Below are 24,041 nucleotides of genomic sequence, written 5' to 3'. Positions count from 1 at the left end.
TTTATTCTGCCTGAGTTCTTCAACACACATTTCTCCTATGGGTGTCGAAGATAGGGACAACAGTCATGAGAAATAAGTGATTAACATATTATATACTAACAACCTCAAACACAGGTATAGGAATATAGTCTTAGAATTACAGGAATACTTAACAAAGTTGACAAGCTTCTTTTTTTCCACATGAACTGGAAAAGACCTGAGCACAAGTTGAAATGCCATTAAAAACAGCACAAATCACAAAAAAATAGGTCAAAGATGTCAAGTGGCTTGTGTTATTGGGCTGGAAAACTCACTGTCTGAACCGACATTGAAATTCACCGCAGTGGTGTTGCAAGTTGACTGGAATCCTCTATGGAGACCCTAACACTCGACAGCAGCAGATACTGGAGTAACATTCAAACCAGTGATGGTCCTGAGGGGCCAAGGCAGACAATCCGCAGGGGGAGAGGTTCAAAAACCCTGACCGACATAGTACGCTCCAACCCACTGCAATCCACAACCATTAGAGAGCCATTAGACATGGAGGAAATGCTTCTCACAAAGTGTTCCACTTTTGCAGTGCTGTTCCAGAACCGTCCTTGTGTAATTACAATAAGTGGGGCCGTAATTAATGATAGGTACACAGCTCTGCAGCTGCTAAAAACATCTCCCATTCTAAAAGACTACTTTAGCCATTTTGTTTAAATTTCTGTCTCTATAAATAGCAACTTGGTGTGACTATTGTATGCAAACACTCCTAAATCAACTGTCGTCTAACTACAGTTCTTTGTGGATTTAATCAGCTGTGGTAAAGACCAAAAGACAGCAGTACTAAACTGTTTGTTCAGATTGGGATAGAGAAACACCCTTCAGCATTACAGGCACAGTGTAGAAGAAAGCAAATGGTTTGGATAAAAGCTGTGTCATATAACATGTCATATAATGGCATCTGAGCTAATATTTCACCAACAGAAATGATCTGCTCACTGAAATCAAGAAACATAACAATACATAGGGGTATTATTTATGAATTGTTTAATGGATTTATTGGTCCATACAGTTCAGGATTGCTGTTTTCTGAGCAGTTAAACATGTTGTCTTTGATTGGCTTCCCTTTGCATGATAATACAAGAAGAGTAAATCCCATCGAGTCATAGTATTCACACTAAACTCTTTCAGTGATGGTGTGATTGGCACTGTTATTTAAGAGACTCTACTACAAAACTCTGCTACTACAAAACTTAACTAAACTAAACAACTCTCTTTTGTTAATGTTATTACAGACAATTGGGACCCAAACACACTTTCATCTGACATGAAGTGACACGTGCTTCGTTTAATGGGCAACATTACATTAAACGCACGTGTTTTGTTTAGAAAAAACTGAAATAACTATGTTGACTATCAGGAAAAGAGAAAAAAATAGCTTTTTAAAACGACTTAACGACAACTGTGCTCAATGGTACTATGGACATTTTAAAGCAGTATAAACTCTTCAGGCATGTTTTATTTGGGTAATTAAAGCAATCTGGTTTCGAGATGGTGAGAAGGAGAGGGAGATAACACAATAACAATGTCCTGATGTTACGACAGGTGCTGTTTCTGCGGCTCCCCTACAGCGTGGGTTGGGTTCAGAGCTGATCTCATGGTCTCTCCACCACTGCTCAGCAGCAGATGTCTCCGCTGACTCCAAGCATTCCAGACATACTATGCAACGCCGGACAGCCTGACCCTCCTCAGGCAGGTAAAGAATAGCATTCCACTCTCCTGCCCCAAACCCCTACTGACAGCCATCCCATTGCCTTTCACTCACGGCACCACCTGTACACTTTGTTTTTCTGTATGTCCACAGGAGGGAAAATTGAAACTGGACTGTGAGGGTTGCGTCTGGCAGGAGTTGAGTGACGGAGCTGGGCAAAGCACAAACAGATATTGGAACTACTAAAGCTAATCCTATTTTTGAGCAAGAGTCTTCAGATCAACGACTGTCAACACCTACTGTTTTCACTGCTTGTCGAGTGCAAATCAAACTAGCAAGTTTTGTTGTTTTTTTTTTTTTCCAAAATTGCGAGTGGTACCTTGTAAATATCCACCTCAGAAAGTAACTACTTTAATCAAGGACACTTCAGTATTGTCATAACGATACTCAACAATACTCAAGTCCACAGCCACGTGACAGAGAGAGAGCATGCCTCCTACTTCCCAAGGGAAGATGGTCAGTTCTGTTCCATTTCACCCCTGGCCAAAACAGGCATGTGTGGTGCAGCTGAGTTTTGAATGACAATGCCATTACTGTATATACCTTTCGCTCATTTCTAAGTGCTGCTCTATGTAATATGCAATTTGTTTTTTTTTTTACTGGACAGAGCAGCAAAAGGAGTGGCATATACAGTATGTATGAGCTTCATGTGCTCATGGAACAATATTAAGCCAATCCTGTCTTAAATGAAATGCCTTGAATGCTATTGTCACTCATTAATTTTATTGCTCAGCCAAAGCAGAGAAAGCTTGCCTGCCTCTGAGCTCCCCTCGCTATCTCCCACTTCTACATGGCCGTTCTAAGAGCGACAACTAGATTCATACACAATGAAAGTAATGGTCTTTTTTTTAACCTTTTTTTTACACCTCTGATGCGTACTCCTGCTGTTTACCACGAATGAAGCTCGTATAATATTCAGGATTTGAATTATCTACAGGAAATTCATGAGATGACTAAGGATCACGGTATGAAGCAGAAACTGGGGAATCCTTTATCCCTAGACACGCTGTGAGTAAAGGAGGAAGGAATAACACAGGTACAGGGAAAAATTCAAGAAAGACAGATGGGAGAAGCAGGACACATGTAAGGAAGAGCAGGTGGGCAGTTTAAAAAAAAAAAAAAAAAAAAAGGTGCTAAAAAGATAGAACAATGCACATCACCAGGAAGGTTTAAAACCCCAAGGGTTAAAGAGCAACGATTAGACTGAGAGAGCAGAGCCACATCTGATAGAAGAAGGCCCAGGGTCAAGCACACAGGAAACGTCCTGGTTTACTGGCTCTGTTTTTATTGCTTTTACCGGGGGTGTCCTCGTTAACAGGGGCCTCGGCCATGATGACAGAAACATCTGTACCGCTGCGTTACTGTCAACCCTCCTAGGTCGTCTCTAACTCAAAACCGACTCTGACACTTTTCACCAGAGAGACAGAAAAAGCGGGGGCTCCATGAATGTTAAACTCAATGACACTGAACTAATGAAATTTACAGGACCGGGTTCTTCTTGGTGTGGGTAGGTACGCAACAGTGCCTGGATGTCTTTACACCTGAGGTGTATTTGTGCTGGATTCAGCTCACTGGAAAGTGGCTGAGAATTTGTTTATGTGAAGTGTAAACATTAGCCTTTAGATATTTAGTAGAGCTTAATCTATGTCACATAAACATCATTAATCAAATATCGCATGGTACAGCTGGCAGGACAATACTCATGCAATTCCAGGCCTTATCTGTACCTTATATACTCACATTTGACAGCATGATAACTTAAAGGGATTATTAATATAACTTCATGCTTATCATTATTTTATGTTATCATCAAACAACATGTGACATGATAAACAGAATAATCAGTAATAAGTAAACTGAAATATGTTGCATGTGTTAATGTATTCTCTTTTCCATACTTGCTGTCCTAATTAGAACCAGCAGAAACATCCATCCACAGACTGGGACTGGTGGGACAGGGTAAAGTGCTGGTTTTTCATTTACATGTGATACACAACAGGAGGGGATTCTGGGATTGCAGATTCTCCTCCTCTTGAGGACTGATCTATAACACACTTAATTTCGCTTTATACGTGTTTCATGTTTTGTCCTAAGGTTCTGATACACTCAGTCTTAACTTTGTCTAAATGAGAATGGCAGATGACAAATTTAAGTCCACATTAACGGCTTTCAGGATCATTGAACAGCTGTCTTTGGTCACAATTCCACTCTGTAACTTCAACCAATCTGTCTGACATCCAGTTGAAATGCTACCCATTGTGGATGAGACTTCATAGAGAATTAAGCCATGACTGTCGCAGACCTCTTGCCTGTACTGGAAACTGAAGATGTGAGGATTGAGCGACTTTTAAATGAGTTGAGTGAGACACGATTTCCTGGACTGTGGATTAAGCTTAAATCCCAGACACTGTTATCACAATCAGCTGTGACTGTCTCGAAAAAAGAAAAAAGAAAAACAATCGCCATTCTGTTATTTCCTGCTATTACCAAGTCAGAACAGTGAGACCACAAAATGGAACTGTGTGTAAACTTAGTTTAACCTTTATCTGTTCGACATGAGGTGACATTTATTCCAGTGATTTTGAGTCTGATCCAACTGGCCTTCAGCTGAAACCGCAGTATGTGAAGCTGCAGTATGTGAAGTCCCTTGACTGATAGTCACCGAGAGGAGGGTTTTCTCTCTGTGATGGCAAATGTATGGCATGGGCTGGAATGTTCTGATGTCCTGTGTGGTTAAAAAAATACCTGACAGGTCAGAAACACACATACACACGCGCGCACACACACACACGAGGTGACAGAGAAAGAGAGAGCGAGGAAAAAAGAGAGGGAGAGATAGAGAACTCGTACAAACACTCAGAGGCGTAGTCACATACTATAACAGAAATGTCAACATTTACAGAGGCCTACCTTCATTGGTGAGTGGAGTTAAGGTGGACCAGAGTAATAATAAAGCCATACACACAGTTGGTATATGGTACTGGACCGTTAGATTTCTTGGCAGGTTCACTGCCTTCCATTTCCAACAGTTGCAAATTTAACATGCTCATGTATTTGGCTTGTTAATCACTCAGTTTCATGCTTCCAGTAAAGAAAGGGCAAATGGAGAGTTGGATAAACATGAGCCTTAAATAACCGACAATGTTTTCAGCTTGTGAGAAAAGAGGAGCATGGGAAGTGACAGACATAGGCATTTGCTCTATCCTCATTACCTTGTCATTAGATTTTGTTCATTCAAACACTTTAACTGTGCTCAGGTCCGTGGTAAACAAAGCTGTTGGAGTGGATCTGAACTGCATTGCAACACCTCGTTCTGGAGGATGTCACTTTGTTTTGTTAATCTGACCCCTCATTGACTCGGCATGGCTAACGTCCAGTGTGACAGAGAGAGTCACTGGGAGAGATAAAGTCTGGTAATGTTGGGGATATGGGTTGAAGTCGGTTTTATGCCCGGCAGTAAAAGAGGCTCAGATCATTTTGATGTTCTAAATCTGTGGATATTCATCTCACACACTACGTGCTGCTAAAGGCTATTAAAAAAAAAACAAAACAAAAACAGCACAGACTATCTCACAGTGGATTTACAGATCTACCATGGCTGGTCCAGAATCAGCCCTATTGACCTTTTGGAGTTAGGACACCCCGACGCCCCCTCAAACAGACTCGTCAGTTTCAGAGACAACAAAAAGCCAGTTGTAAGGGAAGACAGAGACAGGAGAGAGAGAGAAAGAGAGACGGAGAGAGAGAGAGAGAGACAGAGAGAGAGAGAGAGAGAGAGAGACCATCCCCTGCTCACATTATTTGATTAATAATATCTGATTGGACGTTCCTACATCAGAATGAAATTAAATGACCACGGAGAGAAGGAGTGACCAGCTCCTGAACCTCCGAAATGCTTGAGGCTGAGGCACCCCGCACAGAACCGCTGCCCCCACCACCACCAACCTTCCCTCCTCAACCCCCACCCTTCTCTATCGCTCAGACGACTTGAGCGCTGGAGGGACATCCTGGCTGGGAAGTGTGCTGTTGTTTTTTTTTTTGTTTTTTTTTTCCCCCGCCCTCTCCTCAGAGTCACAGCCTGTGTCATCAGCAGAGCCTGCTCGCGTGTGTTTCGGCATGTGGGTTGGTGTGTTTCGGTCTGTCTCGCCATGCGTCAGCTGCATTTACAATGATGCGATAACGACACATGCCTGTCCTCTCAATCCAAACGATACTGCCCCCTCCTCTGAGGGGTGAGGAGATGCTCAGAGAGGGCCTGGGAGCTTAAAAAAAAAAAAAAATTAAACGGAAATCACGCGTAGGAAATGCATCACTAAAGGAATTTTGGGACCGTGAGGATTTTAACAGATCACAAAGGATGTTGATGTGAGTCCAGATGTATCCTACATGAACAGTATGAAGTGTCAGAGTAAGAATAAAACAAATATCTCAAAACTGGAGACTGTTGTGAATTATCAAAACTATCTTTCTGGTTTTTATGAAATCTGCCCAAACATTTTCAGTTTTTTCACTCTGAATAAGAGTATTAACCGGTATATATATATATAACAGGGGTGCTGCAGTAATGCATTGAGCTACGTAGAAGCAGTCTAATAAATAACCTGCCAATGTAAGGAACTCTAGAGCTGAAGTGCTGGGTCTTTGGAATTTCTTGTACGTGCCAGTAAAAGTTTATATTTGTCTCAGATATCCTGGCGTTGGCAGGCATGCTGACAACAATCTGAACCCTTCACATGGTTCCAGCAACCTCTCTGAGTTAGCAAAGACAGTCCACAAACAAACAGAAAACTCCACAGCCTACACTGACACAAGACAAGGGAAAACCACGTACAATGTTTTATCTTAACAAATAAATTGCAAAATTTAAATATATATATATATATATATATATATATATATATATATATATATATGTACAAACAGATGTTTTCTCAGCTTTGGGTACAAAAACAATCCATCTGTCACTATAAGTGTAATATAAAAGAATGTTTTCTTAATAGAAGAGGAAGAATTTTAATGGATTCATAACTGTTAACATTGCAGCACATTATAATATTGTTGCATAAATATTTGGCACACTGAAATATCAAAATATGCTGTCAGTACACAAGCCAGTTTGACCTCTTCTTTAATCTATTTGGGCAATGGTGGTTTAGGTTAAAGTTGAAGAATGAACAGCATGTGGTTTAAAGAACTGTTTTTAAATGAACCCCAGCCCTCTAAATAGTGTTCTGGTTTCTGAATTCTATGTCGTTTTAACAAGAAACGACTTTAAAATTGGTCCAGCCTCCAGGGGGGCTAGAACCGACTTGCTTGAACAGAAAACATATATTCAGCCAAAGCACTTCTCTAAATGTAAGCATCCCTGATAACTTTCATGCAAATGTGAAAATAGCAGGCTAGTGGATAAATTTGATATTTTTCTGTGAATGGAAGGGATTGATTTATGCTCCCATGTGTTTGATACAAATTTCTCAGAAAGAATTGATGTGAATTCTTCTCATTCTACAGTTGATAACAACTGTTAAAAAAAAAAACCTCAGATGAACTGGTGAAACACTATGTCTGGCAGTCAGATGCCTTAGAAAGAACATTACCGTGGTAACACCAAGAAGCGTAACCCTGTTGAATTCTTAAGCCCAGAAACTAGGCTACGCAGCTCGTAGGTTCCACTTGTAAACACACAGTCCACAAGCTCTACCCTACTGTCAGAGGAAAAATTCATTTTGAGATGGAGGAACAGACAACAACAACACAAACAGAAAAAAAATACATATAAAAAAACTAATCTGGTACACTGTAGGCTCTTGGGAGATGAGTAATTAAGATAAGAGCTGATGAGATTACATGTTAGCTCTAATCTACAGTAGCCTACGAATCTGCAGACGAGCTCACGCAACAAGACAGTATGGTGTTTCAGGTTTCTAGCAGATCCCAAGCTTAGAGACGCTCTTTTTTTTTTTTTTTTAACCTGGAAGGACAGGGGAGGAACATAAAGAAAGTTACTGTAGTAAACAGGAAAACTATCTGCATAGGAAGTAAACTGATTCAGACAAAACTGCCCTAAAGATAAAGGAGTCCCCTTAAAAGGATACCCCATGTCCTTTCGCAGGTGTTTTTCGAGGGGCGCCAAAATACACTCGCAGATGTGATGAGAGCGTGTGTCAGTCGGCTGGTGGTGCCTCAGCTGTGGAACTGGGGACACATTGTGCAGACTGTTTCTGATCTAATCCAGCACTATCCTACCTGATTCATCTAATGAAGAACTCAGTGATTAGAGGCTGGGATCAATCAGGAGGATTAATGCGGAGTTAGATTAGAGATATCTTGCCTACTGCATCTCCAGCACTGGAGCTGAGAAACACTCGTGTATTCCATGTTTCCGGTCGACCTCTGAGGTCCAGTGCCCCACACAGCAGGGGGAGGAAGTTATTTGGAATGAACCCTCACATAATGGCAGCTGTACTAGATTGTGCGACATTCAAAACATACCACAAATAGAGAGACAGAGCGAGATCTAACGCCACATAAAGTATCGCTCTCTCCACTGTTTTCCGCTACACATGACAAAAGCCCAAGTGATCAACTAAAATGATCTGGATATGGGAAACAAAGAGGCTGCTCATATTAATCAAGATTTCTCAACAAAGTCAGGCTGTCACAGGGAGCATTAAACAGATGGTCTCAGTGAAACCAAGGCTTTCCTTAGAGAGAGAGAAGGCCTGCAAGTCTTACAAACCACAAGCGCTTAACGAGCATTTTAACATTTGTTTAAACAAATTAAGAAACCAACAACCCTGCCTGTTGCAAAACCAAAACAAACAACACAGCAAAGCCCAATGATTGAGAAAGAACAACTCAGCTCCACTAATAACACAGCTATGGACAAAGTGTGTGAAAAGGCAGTGCCATAGATGTAGCGCGTATTGGTCTGTAAAGTAAGCGTGTAAAGTTTAAAAACTTTTTTGATCCAACTCTTATGCAAGACAGAAACTTCAACAGCGATATCACACTCAACAGGGCATATCCTGTGCAATGACATAACTGCCAATCAACAAGCAACTGTCGCAGAAAAATATGTGAGCAAGTGTGGGTATGTCTGCTTTTCAGCATTCAAGTCAGATGGTGATGATGGCTTCCACATTCATTCTATAAGAAGGTTTATTGTATCAAAGCAGGAACCTATGTTGCAATGTGTATGCCGAATGAGAGAGGGAACAGGAGAGAGAGAGAGAGAGAGAGAGAGAGAGAGAGAGAGAGAGAATCTCTCTCAGTCTCCCACATAATTAACGATTCAAACAGTCATTTCTTTTTTCAGATAAGAAGACTTAGCATACCATAATTGTTTCCATACCTCCTTTCCTTTTTCTCGGAGACTCTAAAATGGCCTCACATTTCATTCAAAATGAAATTGTGAAATGTTGCAGCGAAACAAGGGGGAGAGTTTTTACAGCAGAGCTGTCACTGGGCCAAAATGCCCTCCTACAAACTATGGACAGATGAATTCAATAAGGCAGGGGTACAGCTCCATACTGTTATCATTTGGAGATTTTTATCTGGAACCTGATGGAAGAGATACATATACACCAACTCGTTACCTCCAGAAAGAAAGCAGAAAAATGAAAAAAAAAATTCTGGGCTCTTTGTCAGTATAGAATTATAAGACAAGCTTGTTCTGAATATTGCTACATGTTAAAGCTGCTCTTAGATCAAAATATACCATATGTCTAAACATGTCAAATAAATGTTTTAGAAAACTACACAAAGTAACAAATGGCCAATTTTGTTACAAGACATTTTTAGTACTTAAAGTCAAGTGTAACATTTGACTGACACTTGGTTCATAATGATGAGAAGATTTTGTGAGCATTTACTTCGAGACTGTTTTTTGATTTTTTTTTTTTTTTTTTGCTGTAAGAAATTTTGTGAGGACGCTTTCTTCGCAAAACAGAGGAAAACAACTTGGAATCTGGGTGGTCTACACAGAAGCTGAGTAGCTACCTCACACTGCTAAGTACCCTACATTATTTTGTGCTACTATGATCAGCGTCAATAAAGAATACTTAAGATATGACAGCACAAGTCCCACATAGCTGTTAATGTGTTAAATTATATGACTGCAACAGCATAGTCAAAATACGTTAAAATAAACAAACAAATAAACAAATAAACAATACAGTCAAATCCAATGATCTGTGTACTCCAGGGACTCCTTGTCTTGCTTACCCTCTCTGACACACGCAAATACCCACAAAGCCCCTTGCATACCAGACAGCTTCTGGAGGAAGTCTTAAACTGACTACGTTCTCGCTGGGGAAGCCAATAAAATGGGAATTACATACTTACGAGCAACATTTATCTAGGCAGATCACCACTACACTCAGTGTGTGTGTGGCTTTCTGACCTTTGGGCTAAACTAGCATCCATAACAGACTTTACACACCATGCTGCCCCTCAGGCTGGGCTCGCTAGGTTTGGAAACTTTCTGCTCTCTTTTTCTCCATATCCCTTCTTTTCTCAGAGAATTATCTGACATTTTTAATAAACATAGTTGAGAAATACAGATTAACACTCAAGGTTAGACTTGGTTAGGCAGCAGGTTCAACAAGAAAAAAAACAAAAAAAAAAACAAACAAAAATAAAACAACAACAACATTTTTTTGGTAGATAACTGCCAAATTTAAGTACAGCAAACTGAAACACAGTATTTAGGTAGTAACTCTCACCTCTTATCTGTCCTCAAAAACACATTTGATGTAATTCAAGACATCTCCTGCTCTTTCCCTCTCCATAATCTACTTTGATTTCAATAAATGGTCTAATTTGACCATATGCACACAGAATGACAAGGACAATGGTATCATCCAAGTGTTACAGATGTATGTAAAGCTTGTGTTGGTTTCAATGAGATACTGTACAGCAGTACAGCAACCTGGCAAACAGGAGGAGTCTCTCAGATAATTTTACCCTTATGGACAGTAAACATAAGTAGCACCTCAGCTTTCTCTTCAAGCTGCATACCAACAAAGGAATTGTGAAGAGTGTCCTCCCTTCATAGCACAGTGCTCCAATGCTGAAGGGGCTTAGTAGTTGGGCTTATTATGGGTCTGCTGCGATGAGTCCCTGTTGACGGCTAGAAGAGCTAACTGAGATTTATCATGGGATTGAGCTCGGAAGAAAGAAAACCGAAGAAACTGTTGAAAGTAATGAAAAAATAGAAAAAGGACTACTACTTTGACTATTAAAAAATAACCCCTTTGGGGGGGGGGGTTTACATCATCAGTCACGGTCTTGAGAAATGGACCATTTAAATGTTCTTGCAGATCTAAACCCATTAAGTGCTTTGTAAGACTCATTAGCTCATGCGCTGTAGGTCCCCCGTCCTCACTGGGTCAATGGTTCAAGTATGTTTTCAGGTTTTCTATGAAAGGAAGCCTATTCACCACAGCTATACATTCTCCAGGAGCCTGAACCATTCAGTTCACAAGTCTCCATCTAAGTCACCTAAAGCAACTTGTTCTTTGAAAAAGGAAGGGATAAAATATTTGGAGAAATGGACCAATAGCAGTAGCAGCCTCTGTTATGACTCAAGAAAACAAAAAGTCTAATAACAATTCCAAACTGCATACGACAACGCTGGAGGCACGGACACTGATTTTAGAGGTTTTTGTTCATCTGTTATGACACAGTTGTTGGCTAAAGTACTGAGCACCTAAGACCTCTGTATTGACCTCAGGAAACATTTACATGGTAGTGGTAAAAATTAAGGCACGTTAAAGCAAGTTATTACAATGTTCTCATTTCACTTGAAGCAGGACTGTAAACTGTAAATGTGTCTTTATAGCTGTAACTGCCACCTACTGCATTTTGCGAGGTAGCCGGTTAAGAAAAATAAAAATTTTAAAGGTGTAGGGATTCTTGTGAAGGACATTGTGTAGTTGTCTGTTGGACACATGGTTAGGTATCAAGCTGAGTTCCCGGAGTGCTTGACGAATCCTTCTGAGTACTAGTTACATAGCCTATATAAACTACTATCTTTGGATGTTAGTAAACACAGTAAACAATTTTCACTTTGCACTTTGTTTCACTGACGGCAGATAAGGAAAAGTAAAGTACACATATGCGTCATATGTTAGAACTTGAACAAGAGGAAGAATGTATGACTCCAAACTACAGACTACATAAAATGATATATTTGAAAGAGCGCCAGCAGACGGAGCACTCTATCGTAAGGTTAGGTATCTCAGTATTATATTCAAAATAGTAGAAATCTGAGGAACAGTCAAAAAATTATTTGATGAGCATCACTAGAGGTGAAGTAGGGCCTGTTCTTGTTATTTGTGGTTAATGTAATACACAGACCAAAGTATAAAAAAAAAATAATGGTTGCTGTGGCTTCCAAAAGCATTTTGATCGCCCAAATATACAACAGAGTATGAACCTCAAAACTGAGATACTAAGGTTTAAAATACCCTCCAAAACTACGATTTTAAGTGCACAGAACAGCAGGGCTGGTAGTCTTATGAAAAAAAAAATCAAATCAAATATAAGAAGCAAATTTAACGCGAGGCATGTATAATAGGCTATAAAGTCAAAATGTCAAAACAAACTGTCGTTTGGCAGCCACAGTGTGAACGCCAGTTCTTTAGCTGAAGCTGATGCCAAGAAATTACTTGAATGTGCTACACCCCAACATCCCGCCAAGCATCATTCTACTAAGCGTTGACAGAGTTCGTTTAAACAGGGTCTCGGATGAAGTTCGGTATGCTCTCTCTCTCTCTCTCTCTCTCTCTCACACACACACACACACACACACACACACATAAAGAAAGAAAGAAAAAAGCTCCATTGCCAAGGAACAAAACAAGAGAGCACCACAAAAGGTGTAAAATTCGCGGACTCTCAGACTTCCATTGTCTTATAAATTTTAATGTCCAATAGTCAAGGTTTCTCAATTCATCCAAGCCGGCAAACAGCCTCGGTGGACCGAAGAAACACATTATATTTATAACTACCACATGTGAGCGCTTCTTATTGCATGAGGAGTCTGGTATTCCGCTCGCGGTCATGGCAATACGTCAGTCAGCAGGGCAAATCGCAGTTAGGTTTCACTGCATAATCAGCAAACACTATAACACAAGCTCAATCAGCAAAAGGCATGACATGACGATTGTATGCTACAGACTTCTAAACCCAGATGAGAGAATTTTAAGTTTTATAGAAACACGATATTCTAAGCTTTCAGTATACACCAAATAAAATAAAAAAAAGAAAGAAAAAACTATTATTACTTGTCGGTGCTGTCTCACGACAGAGATGTGTGTTTTAGCAAGCCACAATCAGCTAAAATCTAAACAGGCAAATTAATTCTGAGCTTAACCATTTGCCACCTAGATACTGACATTTTAGCAGCCCAAAGTAATGAGGACATCTCATGATGTAGAAATTGTTTTGCACTTGAATTTTAACTCAAAAAGAGAAGCTGGGTGAAGTGAACCTCAGTAAAATAACATAAGCCATATCATTTGTTTCTCCAGTTTACAACAGGTAAGCATACTGTGCAAAGTTTCGAGGAAATTGCTTGTACACAAGAGCGTTCTCTTAACAGACCGATTAAGTCGGATTTCATTAGCTAGGGGACAAACCTGGTGGACAGGAGCATTCTTGCACTGCTTCCCTTGATGTTCGAATTTTCGTAAAGGTAGTTTTGAGTTTCTGTAAGGAGAAAACCAAGTCAGAGGATTATTTGCTGTTATTTGCGCTTTTGCTACCTGTCTTGCAGTTGCATCACGCTCTTACAATTAGGATGATGGAAACTTTGGCATCTTCATCACCACCACCAGCAGCATACTATTATTGCTGTTGTTGTTGTTATTTCTTAATAATTGACTTGATGTATATTACTGTCCTCGCGCCAACAAATTTACACGGTTGCAGATAACCTGCAACATAACGCCGCTTGAGTTTAATGTAGACTATTAATTTACGTCGCACGAATATTAGTGTCATTTTAATATTACACGGGGGTTAAATAAAAGCGCTGTGATAATAAAATGCACAGGTTAATAAATACTGAAAGGGGTACGTCTTGAAACAAGCTGTTGAAAGTATCGATTAAAACTCACCCCTTGAACAACTTTTTCAATGGCATCCCTTAGCGTCCCATTTACCTCGAGCGCCCCAGATAAAGAATGGAGAGAAGAGACTCGTTCCATCTCCAGAACACGCACTCTGTCCTCCAGGTGAGTAGTCTTGAGGCTCATCATAAAACAAAAAGTCACTGAACATGCTGACAGCAAGAAACACAAAGCTGTCGGCAAACAAGGTAACACAGAGTTACACTGACCGTTGCTAGTGGATGCTTTAGATTTTTTAGATTTTGTCGCGTCCATCCTACACTGATGTTTGTCGAAACTGTTAAGAAGTTGTTGCTGCAGCTTTACTAAATCACTTGCGCCTCGATGTTTTGAACCGCGAGCTCACCTCCAAATGAGAGGGTGCAGGGGAGACCCAAGTGCGTGTGTCACTCTTGCGCAATTTAAATAAACTGAGGCACAATACACCGTGCGCTCCAGACTGCGGCTGCACGAGGAGCATGTGTAGTTGAACGTTTTGCCCATGAGCAGAGGTTAAATTCTTTCGCCCACAACCAATTCAGTACCGAGACCAAACTCTTGGAACCCAAAGTCTGTCAACATATCGAGCCATCCCCGAAGGCTAGGCAAAACGAGGGGCGAAATCCATCAAAATGACAACTACACCACTCTTTATTTACATGAATGCCGAATGGGATATGGTATGTGGCCATGCACGCCTGCTGTAAGGCAAAAGGTAACTGCCAAGTCATTCTGCGCTGCACATCCAAATGCAGTTAATATCCATTTTAACATAATAAATATAGCAATGACAACATAATTTCCCACAATTTATTAGACTTTTTGTGAATAACAAAACCATTTTATCTTTAATCTTAATCACAAATCATACCATTCAATCAGTCTTAGCTTTATTGCATGTCTCGTTAAGCGCTAATGGTCTGCCATTCCATGCCTCGGTCGGCCTGAGGGCTATAATGAGACAGCAGAGGCTGTTCAGTGTCGTATTGCCATCCAAAGGACAGACATCGCTACTGCAAAAGAAATCCCGTAGGCGTTTCGATTTGCTTCAACGTCTGCTTTATGCTGTTCTTTCAAATACGTGTGCTTATTAATCAGCACTGAGTTCAGTACGAACTAGCTAGATCATTAGCGTCTAAGAGTTCGAAAAAACTTGTGAATATCAACAGTGACAAAACAGGGAATGTTTGTGAAACTACTTTTATTAAGAATGAGTCATAATCAGAAATAACCAAGTCTTATCAAGGAACAGATAATAACAGTAGAGGTCAGTTATCAAATGGATAATAAATAGGCAGAGTTTCAACATGCAGGTAGTCTCATGGCAGACTGATACAGTCGGCTATAGTCTCCCTGGGAGCTGTAATGTGGGGTGGGGGGAGGAAGGGGAGCTGTAAAAGGGTGACCAGAGGTCAGTTCTTCCTTTCTTTCCTGAGAGTGTCAAAGAACGGGTGTCGAATGGCTTCCTCCAGCGTGATCCTTTTGGACGAATCATATTCCATCATCCTCTGGATCAGGTCAAACAGCTGCTCATGGTCTGCGCTCTTGGAGAACATGTATTGCTAAGGAAGCAGGAGGCATACCATTAAGTTTAAAAAAAACAAAACAAACAACAACAAAAAAAACAAGACAAAACCTAAATCATCATAGTTTAAATCAGAAAGGCAAGCTGTAACTGAAATAAAATAGTGTAAGAGAGAATTACTTTATTTGATTTCCTGTTTCTCTTTATTTATTTCTCCATGTTGCCTCACTATACATAATTTTATAACATTACTACTATTTTACTATAATTATTCACTACTGTTTTGTTGACGTTAATTATATTCATAAAACAATCCATGAGAATCAGCTGGTTTAAATAAATGTGTTCTCAGTGGCACAGAATGTGTATACAGGTGCAGGGAGTTTCACCTTCAGTGGTTTGCAGTGTTTCCTGACATATCTGCCTGAGGAACTGTGTTCGTCCCAGTCCAGTTTGTCATGGTGCACATAGTGCTGTTTCCTAAACATGCACATCCAGAGAGGAACTTCATTAGCCAGCCAAATTCTATCCACAAAACTTATACATCTACAAACATTTAAGCAGTCTGATCCAGTTGACTCCTGTTTGCTGATGTATGACAATTACTGACCCCTCACCAACACACTCATGTCAGATACAAACACACTCATTCTATACCTGGTTTTCCTGAGTAGGTGGCTGGGAATGGGTCCGAGAACTCTTTCCATCATGGCCAAGTGCTCCTTACTGTCATGAGTCTGTGAGAAGACAGAGGACGGTTTTAGTTAACGAGGTGTATTGGAGCTTCTGAATGAAAATGGTGGTATTGTGGTTGGTTCAGGGATTCTCTGTAAGCTCCATCTCTGACCTGGAAGAGCGTCAGTCCCAGGTAGTACTCCACCAGAATGCAACCGAGACTCCACACATCACAAGCGTGGTTCCAGCCAAGCTCTGACAAGACATCAGTGGGTTTAAATATTCAGGTTCATTTAGATCATAACATCATACAACAAAATTACTATCACACAAGGTTGCAAGATTTCAGCAGACACTGACATGGCATTTATTTAAACTCTCTTGGATACTCTCCACAGAACAATCTAGGTTGAAGAGTGAAACCATTCTGACCACTTCCTTCTACTGAAAGTATAGCATGAACACAGAGTCCGGTTTACCTAAGATCACCTCTGGTGCCCTGTAATGACGAGTGGAAACTACTGAGGTGTGGTGTTCATGGTCATACGTAGCATTGCCGAAATCCACCACTTTCACGTCCAGCGTCTTAACAGTTTTCTCATCCCGTTTCTATGAGTGACAGTACCAACAACATTTCAACTTAATCCATTTCCAAAATGGACAGTTAATTTTCGGAAAACCAAGCAAAACATCAGCAAAATGATGCCACTCACGAGTTTGGCGTTGTATTCCGTGTGGTAATCGGAGTTCACAAACAGAATGTTTTCAGGTTTCAGGTCAGTGTGAGTGAGCTTGTTCCGATGGAGGACTGAAGACAACAGGGGAACACGAAAGACTTTAACATCCTCCGTTTCATTTTCAACTCAATTTTGCACAAGTACATCTGAAATTCAATTGACAGCAATCCACTCAAAGCCCTGGGTTCAAACAAAATAACATGGACCACATTGGGTCCTGTCTAACTTTCCTCTTAAACTTGTGCCTTCTAGCAGGGTTTCTATAACTAAACTTGTGTTTCAGTGCTCCAAAAGAGCTTCAATAGCTCCATCAAAATCTGTCAAAGAAGAATGCGGAGAGTATGGAGGGAATGAACTTACAACACACTGCTCTGAAGATCTGGTGTGCCATGTGTCTGATCTGATCCACGCTGAAGGGCATAAAGCCATTTTCTTTCAGGAAGTCGTAGGTACTCAATCCCAGCAACTCAAACACGATGCAGATGTGACCATGGTGATCAAACCAGTCCAACATCCGTACACAGGCACTGGGGGAGAACGTCAGCCAGTAAAAATTCATTCAAACCGGCCTGAAACTATTACCAGCTCTGTAGCTGCTGTCAGACTTAACCAACACACTGGTAACTGGAAGTTGAGAAATACTGTCTCAGTCACTGATGACTGAGCCAAAAGTTCTACCCCTACAGTGATTCAATTACTGCACTTACTACTGTTATTTACTTACAATCTCTCTTCTGAGTCCAGAGAGTTCACTTCTTTTAAAACGTCAACCTCAGACATGGCAGCTTCACGGTATCGCTCCTCATTTTTGACAATCTTCAGTGCTACTCTTGTGCCCTCTCTGAAAACACAGTACGACATAAATCCAGACACCTTCAGCAGTTCTTATACATGTCAAACATGTTAGCTAAAGCAAAAACATGACTGACACCTATCAGATCGCTATACTACAATTAGGGCTTCTGACTTTTCCTAAATTTTAAGTGATGTCAATTTTAACAGGTGCTTCTTGTTCATCCCAAAGTGTCTTAATGTGCCAACTGACACATTCTACAAGAATCTGAGACACTGTTGTTTTTGAGTGACTTACCTAAAATGATCCACACATTCCACCACTTTCCCAAAGGCCCCTTCTCCCAGGGTGCTAACAATCTCATCTACACACAAGACGAAGAGGAGTCATTAGCAAAGGACAGCAAAGCCTCCAAACCATTCCACAGTCTCAAGAGTTCATATAACTAGTACAGACTTCAAACTTAATCCAAAGCACAAGACATATACTGATTTAACTCTAAAACATGAGAATAACAGATATACATCAAGAGTCTTCCCCACAAAATAATAAATTCAAACTGAAAGACCTTCTGCAGGTCTACTGTTGGCAATAACAAACAGACTTTTGAGACTCATGGAATTCAAAACAGGTGTGTAACTGTACATTTCTCTTTATTTGCCCATTTCCTTGCCACCCCCAGCCTAGTTTAAACTGACAATCCTCCCCACCATTAGACACAGGACAGTGACAGAGAGAGAAAGGTATATGTTCTATACATCTTGCTCTTAGCATGTATCCATTGTGATAGACAAGGTGACCATCCTCATCATCCTCAAAACTTCGGGATCTTTTCCTGCGATGACTTCTCTGGAGAACGGGGGGAGGGAGGGCGTTCACAGGCCACGGGCACGATCATCATCATCAACACCATCATCACCACCACCACCACCATCATCACCACCATCATCATCATCATCATCATCATCAAAGACCGGTCGGAATCGGGTCAGAACACGCGTCATTCGTTCGTTCAGCGCGAGGGTGTCGATGGAGGGGATGGGGAGGAGTTTTGGCCCGTTCAGAAACCCACGCGCAGGCCCCCGGAAGCAGCAGCAATTTGAAATTCATCCCCCGAGCAACGCACAGGGCCAACATAGTGTGTGTTACAGAAGAAAAACATGGCAACACATTTTCAGACAAGACACTCGCTCATGGTGGATTAATAACACAGAAGAGTTGAATGTATCCTGAATGCAAGAGATACCCAAAACTTTCTTCTTAGCTACATAATCTATTATAAAAAAAAAAATAGGCCTTTTTTTAAATCCATTTATGGAGTCCAAAATAAAACAGCAAAATAAATAGAACACCAAATAAAAATCTTCTATTCTGACCTGAAGTAAAGTATGAAGCACTAATTTTGGAGCTGCACCTACACCCAGAAAAGGCCAAGGGAACACCTTCTCTCAGCCATTTTCTACCTCAAGACAATATCTAGTTTTGGTTTACAGTTTTTTCATGTTCTCTATGGTTTTCAGTCCATGTATGAACCCAACATGAAGTCAAGTACAGGACTAAAAGGATGGAACTTTACCGAGTTGGACTGTCGAGAACTATGTGGGTGCGACCGCTGGTCATCGCGGCTACTCCGTCTGCTGTGACTACTATGTGCCGATGACTTGCTGTAATAATGCTGTAATAAGTCTCTCTCCCTTCCATGCATCCGCAAAGAGTCCACCCTCTCCCTATATCCCACCGGCTCTAGACTGGGCTCTCTGGCCCTTCTCTCCCGGCACTCCAGCCTCTTAGGGTTCAGGTGACACCTGTAACAACAACAACATAACACAAAGTTAGCAAGGTCCATATACAGGGCTGTAAAACAACACATTACAAATAACTTTTTTACATGGATAATCAAGTTAAGCAAAAGTGGGAGTTATGGCCTTCAAATACCGCTTGCCAAACATTATTTTGACATTCTTATCACTTTTTTTGAGGTTTACTGAAAATATACCAAAATGTGATGATGAAACCAAGTTGTGAGACTTTTGTGTGCTGTTAGAGCTCTAAGCAGAAACAGTCAACCCATGACTGCATTTTCAATTCAGTACAACATTAGCTGAAATTGATACAGTCAAAGCAAATGACTACATTCCGGAGATTTAAAGTAGTGAACATTTTAAACTTAAAAGGAAACTGAGTAATGAGGCACGATGGCATCACTCTGGTGTGTAACTGCAAAATTCCAGATACTTCACTACCACAAGAGCAGTTCAATAACAGTTTCAGTTTGGTTTGAATCAATATCAAGGCAAGTGCAGATGTTTCAAAGCACTTGTGAAATACTCCAAAGAACCAATGTGTTTCTCCATGTTGTTTTCTTTCAAACTTATTGGCTCGTCCAGCAACCAAGCTGGGCGGGCGGGACATTTTATCTTTCCTGGCCAGGTGCCAGCAAGACCAAGACTTCCCGAGGAAGAGAAGGAGTTTTAAGGTGGTCTAAACTTAGCCTAGGTCAGAGAGACAAGCCTAGGAGAGAGCCCCCACTTCATCTCTCACATACAGATACCAACAGAGGGCAACACGCCTTAGCCTGTGAGTGTTGTAGCTGTAAATCATTTAGTGAGGATGCTTCTCCTAACACCATGCCAGAAACTTGTGTCTCAGTTTCACACCTTGCATTCCAATGGTTAATGCCTAGAGAGGTCATTCCCTGTAAAATTTACTTTGAAAAATATTTTCATACATTTAACTTTCCAGCAACCTGTATGTTTATGGAATAGCTCTGGAGTGAGATCCAAGAAAGATTAACAGCAGCATTTCTACTGGGAGAAAAGCTCGTTCTGCATATTGGGATAAAGTAGTTATGTATGGCCCTTGCCAAGATGTAATTCAAGGGCTCTAGGGTTTCAGGTCCTTGATGTGTTCAACTAGAACCAATTACGCAGTTGTTTATTTGGTTTATAGTGATTAACACTTCTCTCCTTCACATCTGGCCCCAAAGGACAGACTACTACTTATGTCTCAAAACGTGACAGAAACACTTTGAAGGCAAGTACCAATGAAGCATGCAGGCACAAATTAAAGAATATGTTCACAACGTAGCATTACCTTTCCAAATAACAGACATTCTGTCAACTTAGAAAACAATCTGACGAATAGAAACGGTATTCTTTTAATTGCGCGCCCCAGTTTCGTTTGAGACAGGCTTCGTTACATCATCCGTCAAACTGACAGTCTGTTTCTCAATCCAAGAATATGCAACAGTATACGGTATTAAATCATACATAAACACAACTTGAAGACAACTTATATCAAGCACTCTTCTTGTGTGGTTAACTAGAATGCATCTCTAAAAACATTTTAAGCTTATATAAAAGTAAATAATTTTTTACAAGGATGGATTAAATTAAAATGTTAGATCTACTTAAGATCTCTAATGGTATGCCTAAATTACCTCTCGTATGTTCTGTAATGGTGGTACCGTCCTGGTCTCCTTTCCCTTTCGCCACTGTGAGAACTTCGCTTTTGCCTCTTGCGAATCTCAACCCTCTCCTCCCAGCTATACTCGGTGATCCATCCATCCGGCGAGCGAATCCGCTTCGAACGCCGCATCTACCGAACAAGAATAGAAAAAAGGTCGAAGTAATAAAAATCACGATGGGGAAAGTCTATCCCAACACATTCCTCACATCTAGGTTGTAAAATTCAAGACAGCTGAAATGATACTAACACGCGGTACTAGCCCTCATACTATGTTTCAAGAGGGAGTTGTGCCCGAGGTTGTTACCCTGGCTCTTCAGAGATGGACTATGAACAGCTTCAGGATCGTATTTATTTGCTTGGGGTTATTTTGAAGTCGTAACTCCCGGTGATTAAATAAAACGACCTCAACACTAGCTTGCTATAACAGATCACACGTTAGTACTTCATTCGAATACAGAGTCTGTGTTTATATCTTGTTTAAGACAATACTGTCAAAATACCGCTTCTCTCGCCAAACGAACTTTTGAGTTCTTATGCTTAATCGTTATCTACAACCACGAGATTCATTACTTCATCGATGCTGTCTAGGATGGGCCTTAATTTCAATGAAATGTTGATAACCGTAATAAATATAGTAAACTAACCAAAGCTGTTACCAGTTATTTATGTTAGACTGACAAAGGCACCAAGGAAGACGGCTACGACAATTTGCTAGCAAACTTAGACGAGTTAGCAGTTGCTAAAACCAATGAACAGTTTTGTGGTTATTTTGAGTAATTCAAACAAAATCCAAATCCATTAAGAAACTGTATTTCCAGATTAAACTGTGATATAAATACGTCGCCATTTACTTCCATAACGATGACCCATCCTACAAGCACATTTCTATGATTAGCTTAAGCTAACTGAGCTACAGCCTGTCTTGCAGTAATCTTAAAAAAATTAGCCTAGTACGTGTAAGGCACAATTCAAATAAATTTATAACATGCCGTGTATGTTTACATCTTACCATTAAACCTAAATATCGTCACCTCAAAGAACTTGTTATTTCAAGGCGTGAAATAAGACACTGTTCTTTCCACTCGACATCCAAGGCTCGCTAACGTTTCTGTCTTCCATCCATTCGATGCCCACAACCAACTTCCGCTTCAGTGCTCACGCCAAACCGCCTTAATAAAGGTCCTAATATGAAGGGCACAAAGTTATTAGATGGAGAAATTTCAAGCACCAGATTTCAGAGGGGCAAGAAGATAACCTGATCTTACAGTCGCGCACTGCTGTCACTTTACTATATGATATTTATTAAATGTTATTGAATTATATCTGTTTGGTCTGCCAATCACATTAACTACATACTCACTTGTGCTCTCAGGGTTTGAGTGCGTCCTTACATTTCTAACAACAAATCTGATTACTCAAGACAGCTCGTAATAAAATTTGGTTACCCCCTGAAACTGAACCATGACTAATAAAACACATGAACTGCGTTCGATTGACCACCAGCTGACGCACCTGCTCGCAAAATGAGACGGTAACAAAGCCACTGCTGTCTTAGCTTGATTACAAAATTAACCTGAGCTGGAGTATTCAGTAATACTGTTCCTCTCCACTGGCAGTCAGAGAACTTGACCAACCTTCCTCAATAGATCTGCTTAAAATTCGCTGCGTTCAATAAATACCACGGCATTCGAGGGCTCACCCAAAAAGCCGCATAAAATGACAAAATCACCAGCTTGTATCATTACAGAATTTTAGGTGAGTGTACAGCTAAGGTGGGACTGGTGGTACTCACTACGTTCACTGAATGATCCAGACTATTGTTAAGGCTGTAATTCAGTTAACCTTTTATTGGGTAACATGATGGACTGGCTAGAGTTGGATTAGCAGCCGACCACTGCCCTGTACCAGATAATTGCCTTGTCTCTGAGTGGTCAGATAGTACTGCTTTTGTCATAACCAAAATCTTACTTATTTTGTCCGAAAGAGCATTACTAACCTGTTAACCTGAACTTATGAAATAGTGGCAAATATAATCAGCTCGTATCTCGGAATACCAATGTATTTACGGGTGAGCAGACCAAAGAGTGGAAGCACCTAACCAAAAAAAAAAAGACTACTATTTTGAAGATCATGACTCAAACGCCAAATTGTATCAGGAAAGAAGAACACTGCGCCCAAGACGAACTGCATTTACAAGGACACTGAAGAGGGTACTCTTTGAGGGTGAAGCTGCAGATGAGTCAGTATGCTATATAAAAACACGTATGAGCGAAATCGATTACTGGTAGATCTAAGCGAGGAGTCTGACGAGTACGAAAAGGCAGCTGAACAGAAGTTTTGCGTTCCATATGTTCAATATAGTGTGTGTGTGTGTGTGTGTGTGTGTGTGTGTGTGAACGAGAGAGAGAGAAACCTGTCTCAAAAATTTCAAACATAGAGCAATCAGCAAACTTGTTAAACATGTAACCAGAGCCAAAGCTGAGATGTGAATCTCCATGGACTGCTCTGTACACGGTCACAGTGATAGGCCTACTGTAGGCTATATTCTGTCACTGATACATGTACACATACACGTAGACATACACGCGCTTTGGCACTGTGTAGATCTATGTAGGCAGGTTTTCTGACATGCATACATTATATGTTGATACATTATTTTTGAAAAAGACAGAAACAAAAAGCCACCGTGTGAATAAACAGAAAAAAAAAAATAGAACAATGTAATAGATTTACACAGAAGAATACATTGGCTGACAGTGATGCTCAGTCAGACAAAAGAAAATAAGCAAATTCTTTCAGATGTGTTAAAATATGTTCCTATTTTTTTTCATACACAAAGTAGTGTGAAAATATTCATGGTAGAGTTAAGCCTCATACATGTAGTGGTCACCAAGTCACAGTGATGACACTTAATGGTGACCTCAGCACAAGAGATGATACTGAATTTCCTGTGTGCATTGCAGCCTACATTGAAAAATGGCTATTCTGG

The 24,041-nt window shown here is 40.5% G+C and overlaps 2 protein-coding genes across 5 annotated transcripts in view; both read right to left on the bottom strand.

Moving 5' to 3' along the window:
- Positions 1-14,436, bottom strand: part of col23a1b (collagen type XXIII alpha 1 chain b) — a 60,655-nt gene extending 46,219 nt beyond the window's left edge. Inside the window, exons 1-3 of the mRNA XM_030783063.1 lie at positions 14,400-14,436; positions 13,864-14,048; positions 13,384-13,453 (exon numbers count right to left, since the gene is read on the bottom strand). Coding sequence (XP_030638923.1) covers positions 13,384-13,453; positions 13,864-14,048; positions 14,400-14,436 — 292 coding nt within the window. The remainder of the gene's footprint in view (positions 1-13,383; positions 13,454-13,863; positions 14,049-14,399) is intronic.
- Positions 14,437-15,038: 602 nt separating this feature from the next.
- Positions 15,039-22,179, bottom strand: clk4b (CDC-like kinase 4b). Of its 4 annotated transcripts, none has more exons than XM_030781658.1 (13): positions 22,062-22,179; positions 21,024-21,181; positions 19,161-19,389; positions 18,343-18,433; positions 17,882-17,948; positions 17,516-17,632; positions 17,152-17,318; positions 16,768-16,862; positions 16,534-16,663; positions 16,227-16,309; positions 16,037-16,116; positions 15,769-15,859; positions 15,039-15,416 (listed from the first exon to the last, which is right to left on the bottom strand). In XM_030781658.1, exons 1-13 carry the CDS (start codon positions 22,062-22,064, stop codon positions 15,267-15,269), a joined length of 1,461 nt encoding a protein of 486 aa, XP_030637518.1. In that variant the 5' UTR covers positions 22,065-22,179; the 3' UTR covers positions 15,039-15,266. The 4 variants fall into 4 exon arrangements, with proteins under 4 accessions (XP_030637518.1, XP_030637520.1, XP_030637519.1 ...); XM_030781660.1 differs by lacking the exon at positions 22,062-22,179 and adding an exon at positions 21,300-21,348; XM_030781659.1 differs by lacking the exon at positions 22,062-22,179 and having other exon boundaries at positions 21,024-21,235.
- Between the last annotated feature and the right edge of the window lie 1,862 nt (positions 22,180-24,041).

The sequence above is a fragment of the Chanos chanos genome, chromosome 8 (genome assembly GCF_902362185.1).
Source record: "Chanos chanos chromosome 8, fChaCha1.1, whole genome shotgun sequence".
NCBI classification, from domain to species: Eukaryota; Metazoa; Chordata; class Actinopteri; order Gonorynchiformes; family Chanidae; genus Chanos; species Chanos chanos.
This window is presented reverse-complemented; position numbering and strand designations above follow the sequence as displayed.

Bases quoted from the DNA above. Each gene is read 5' to 3' on its own strand.
- clk4b (XM_030781658.1), bottom strand. The intron at 18,434-19,160 runs GTAAAGTTCCAT...CCCGTTCTCCAG, and splicing joins GTTCTCGACAGTCCAACTCG to AGAAGTCATCGCAGGAAAAG. The intron at 16,863-17,151 runs GTAAGTTCATTC...TGTTGTCTTCAG, and splicing joins GATCTTCAGAGCAGTGTGTT to TCCTCCATCGGAACAAGCTC.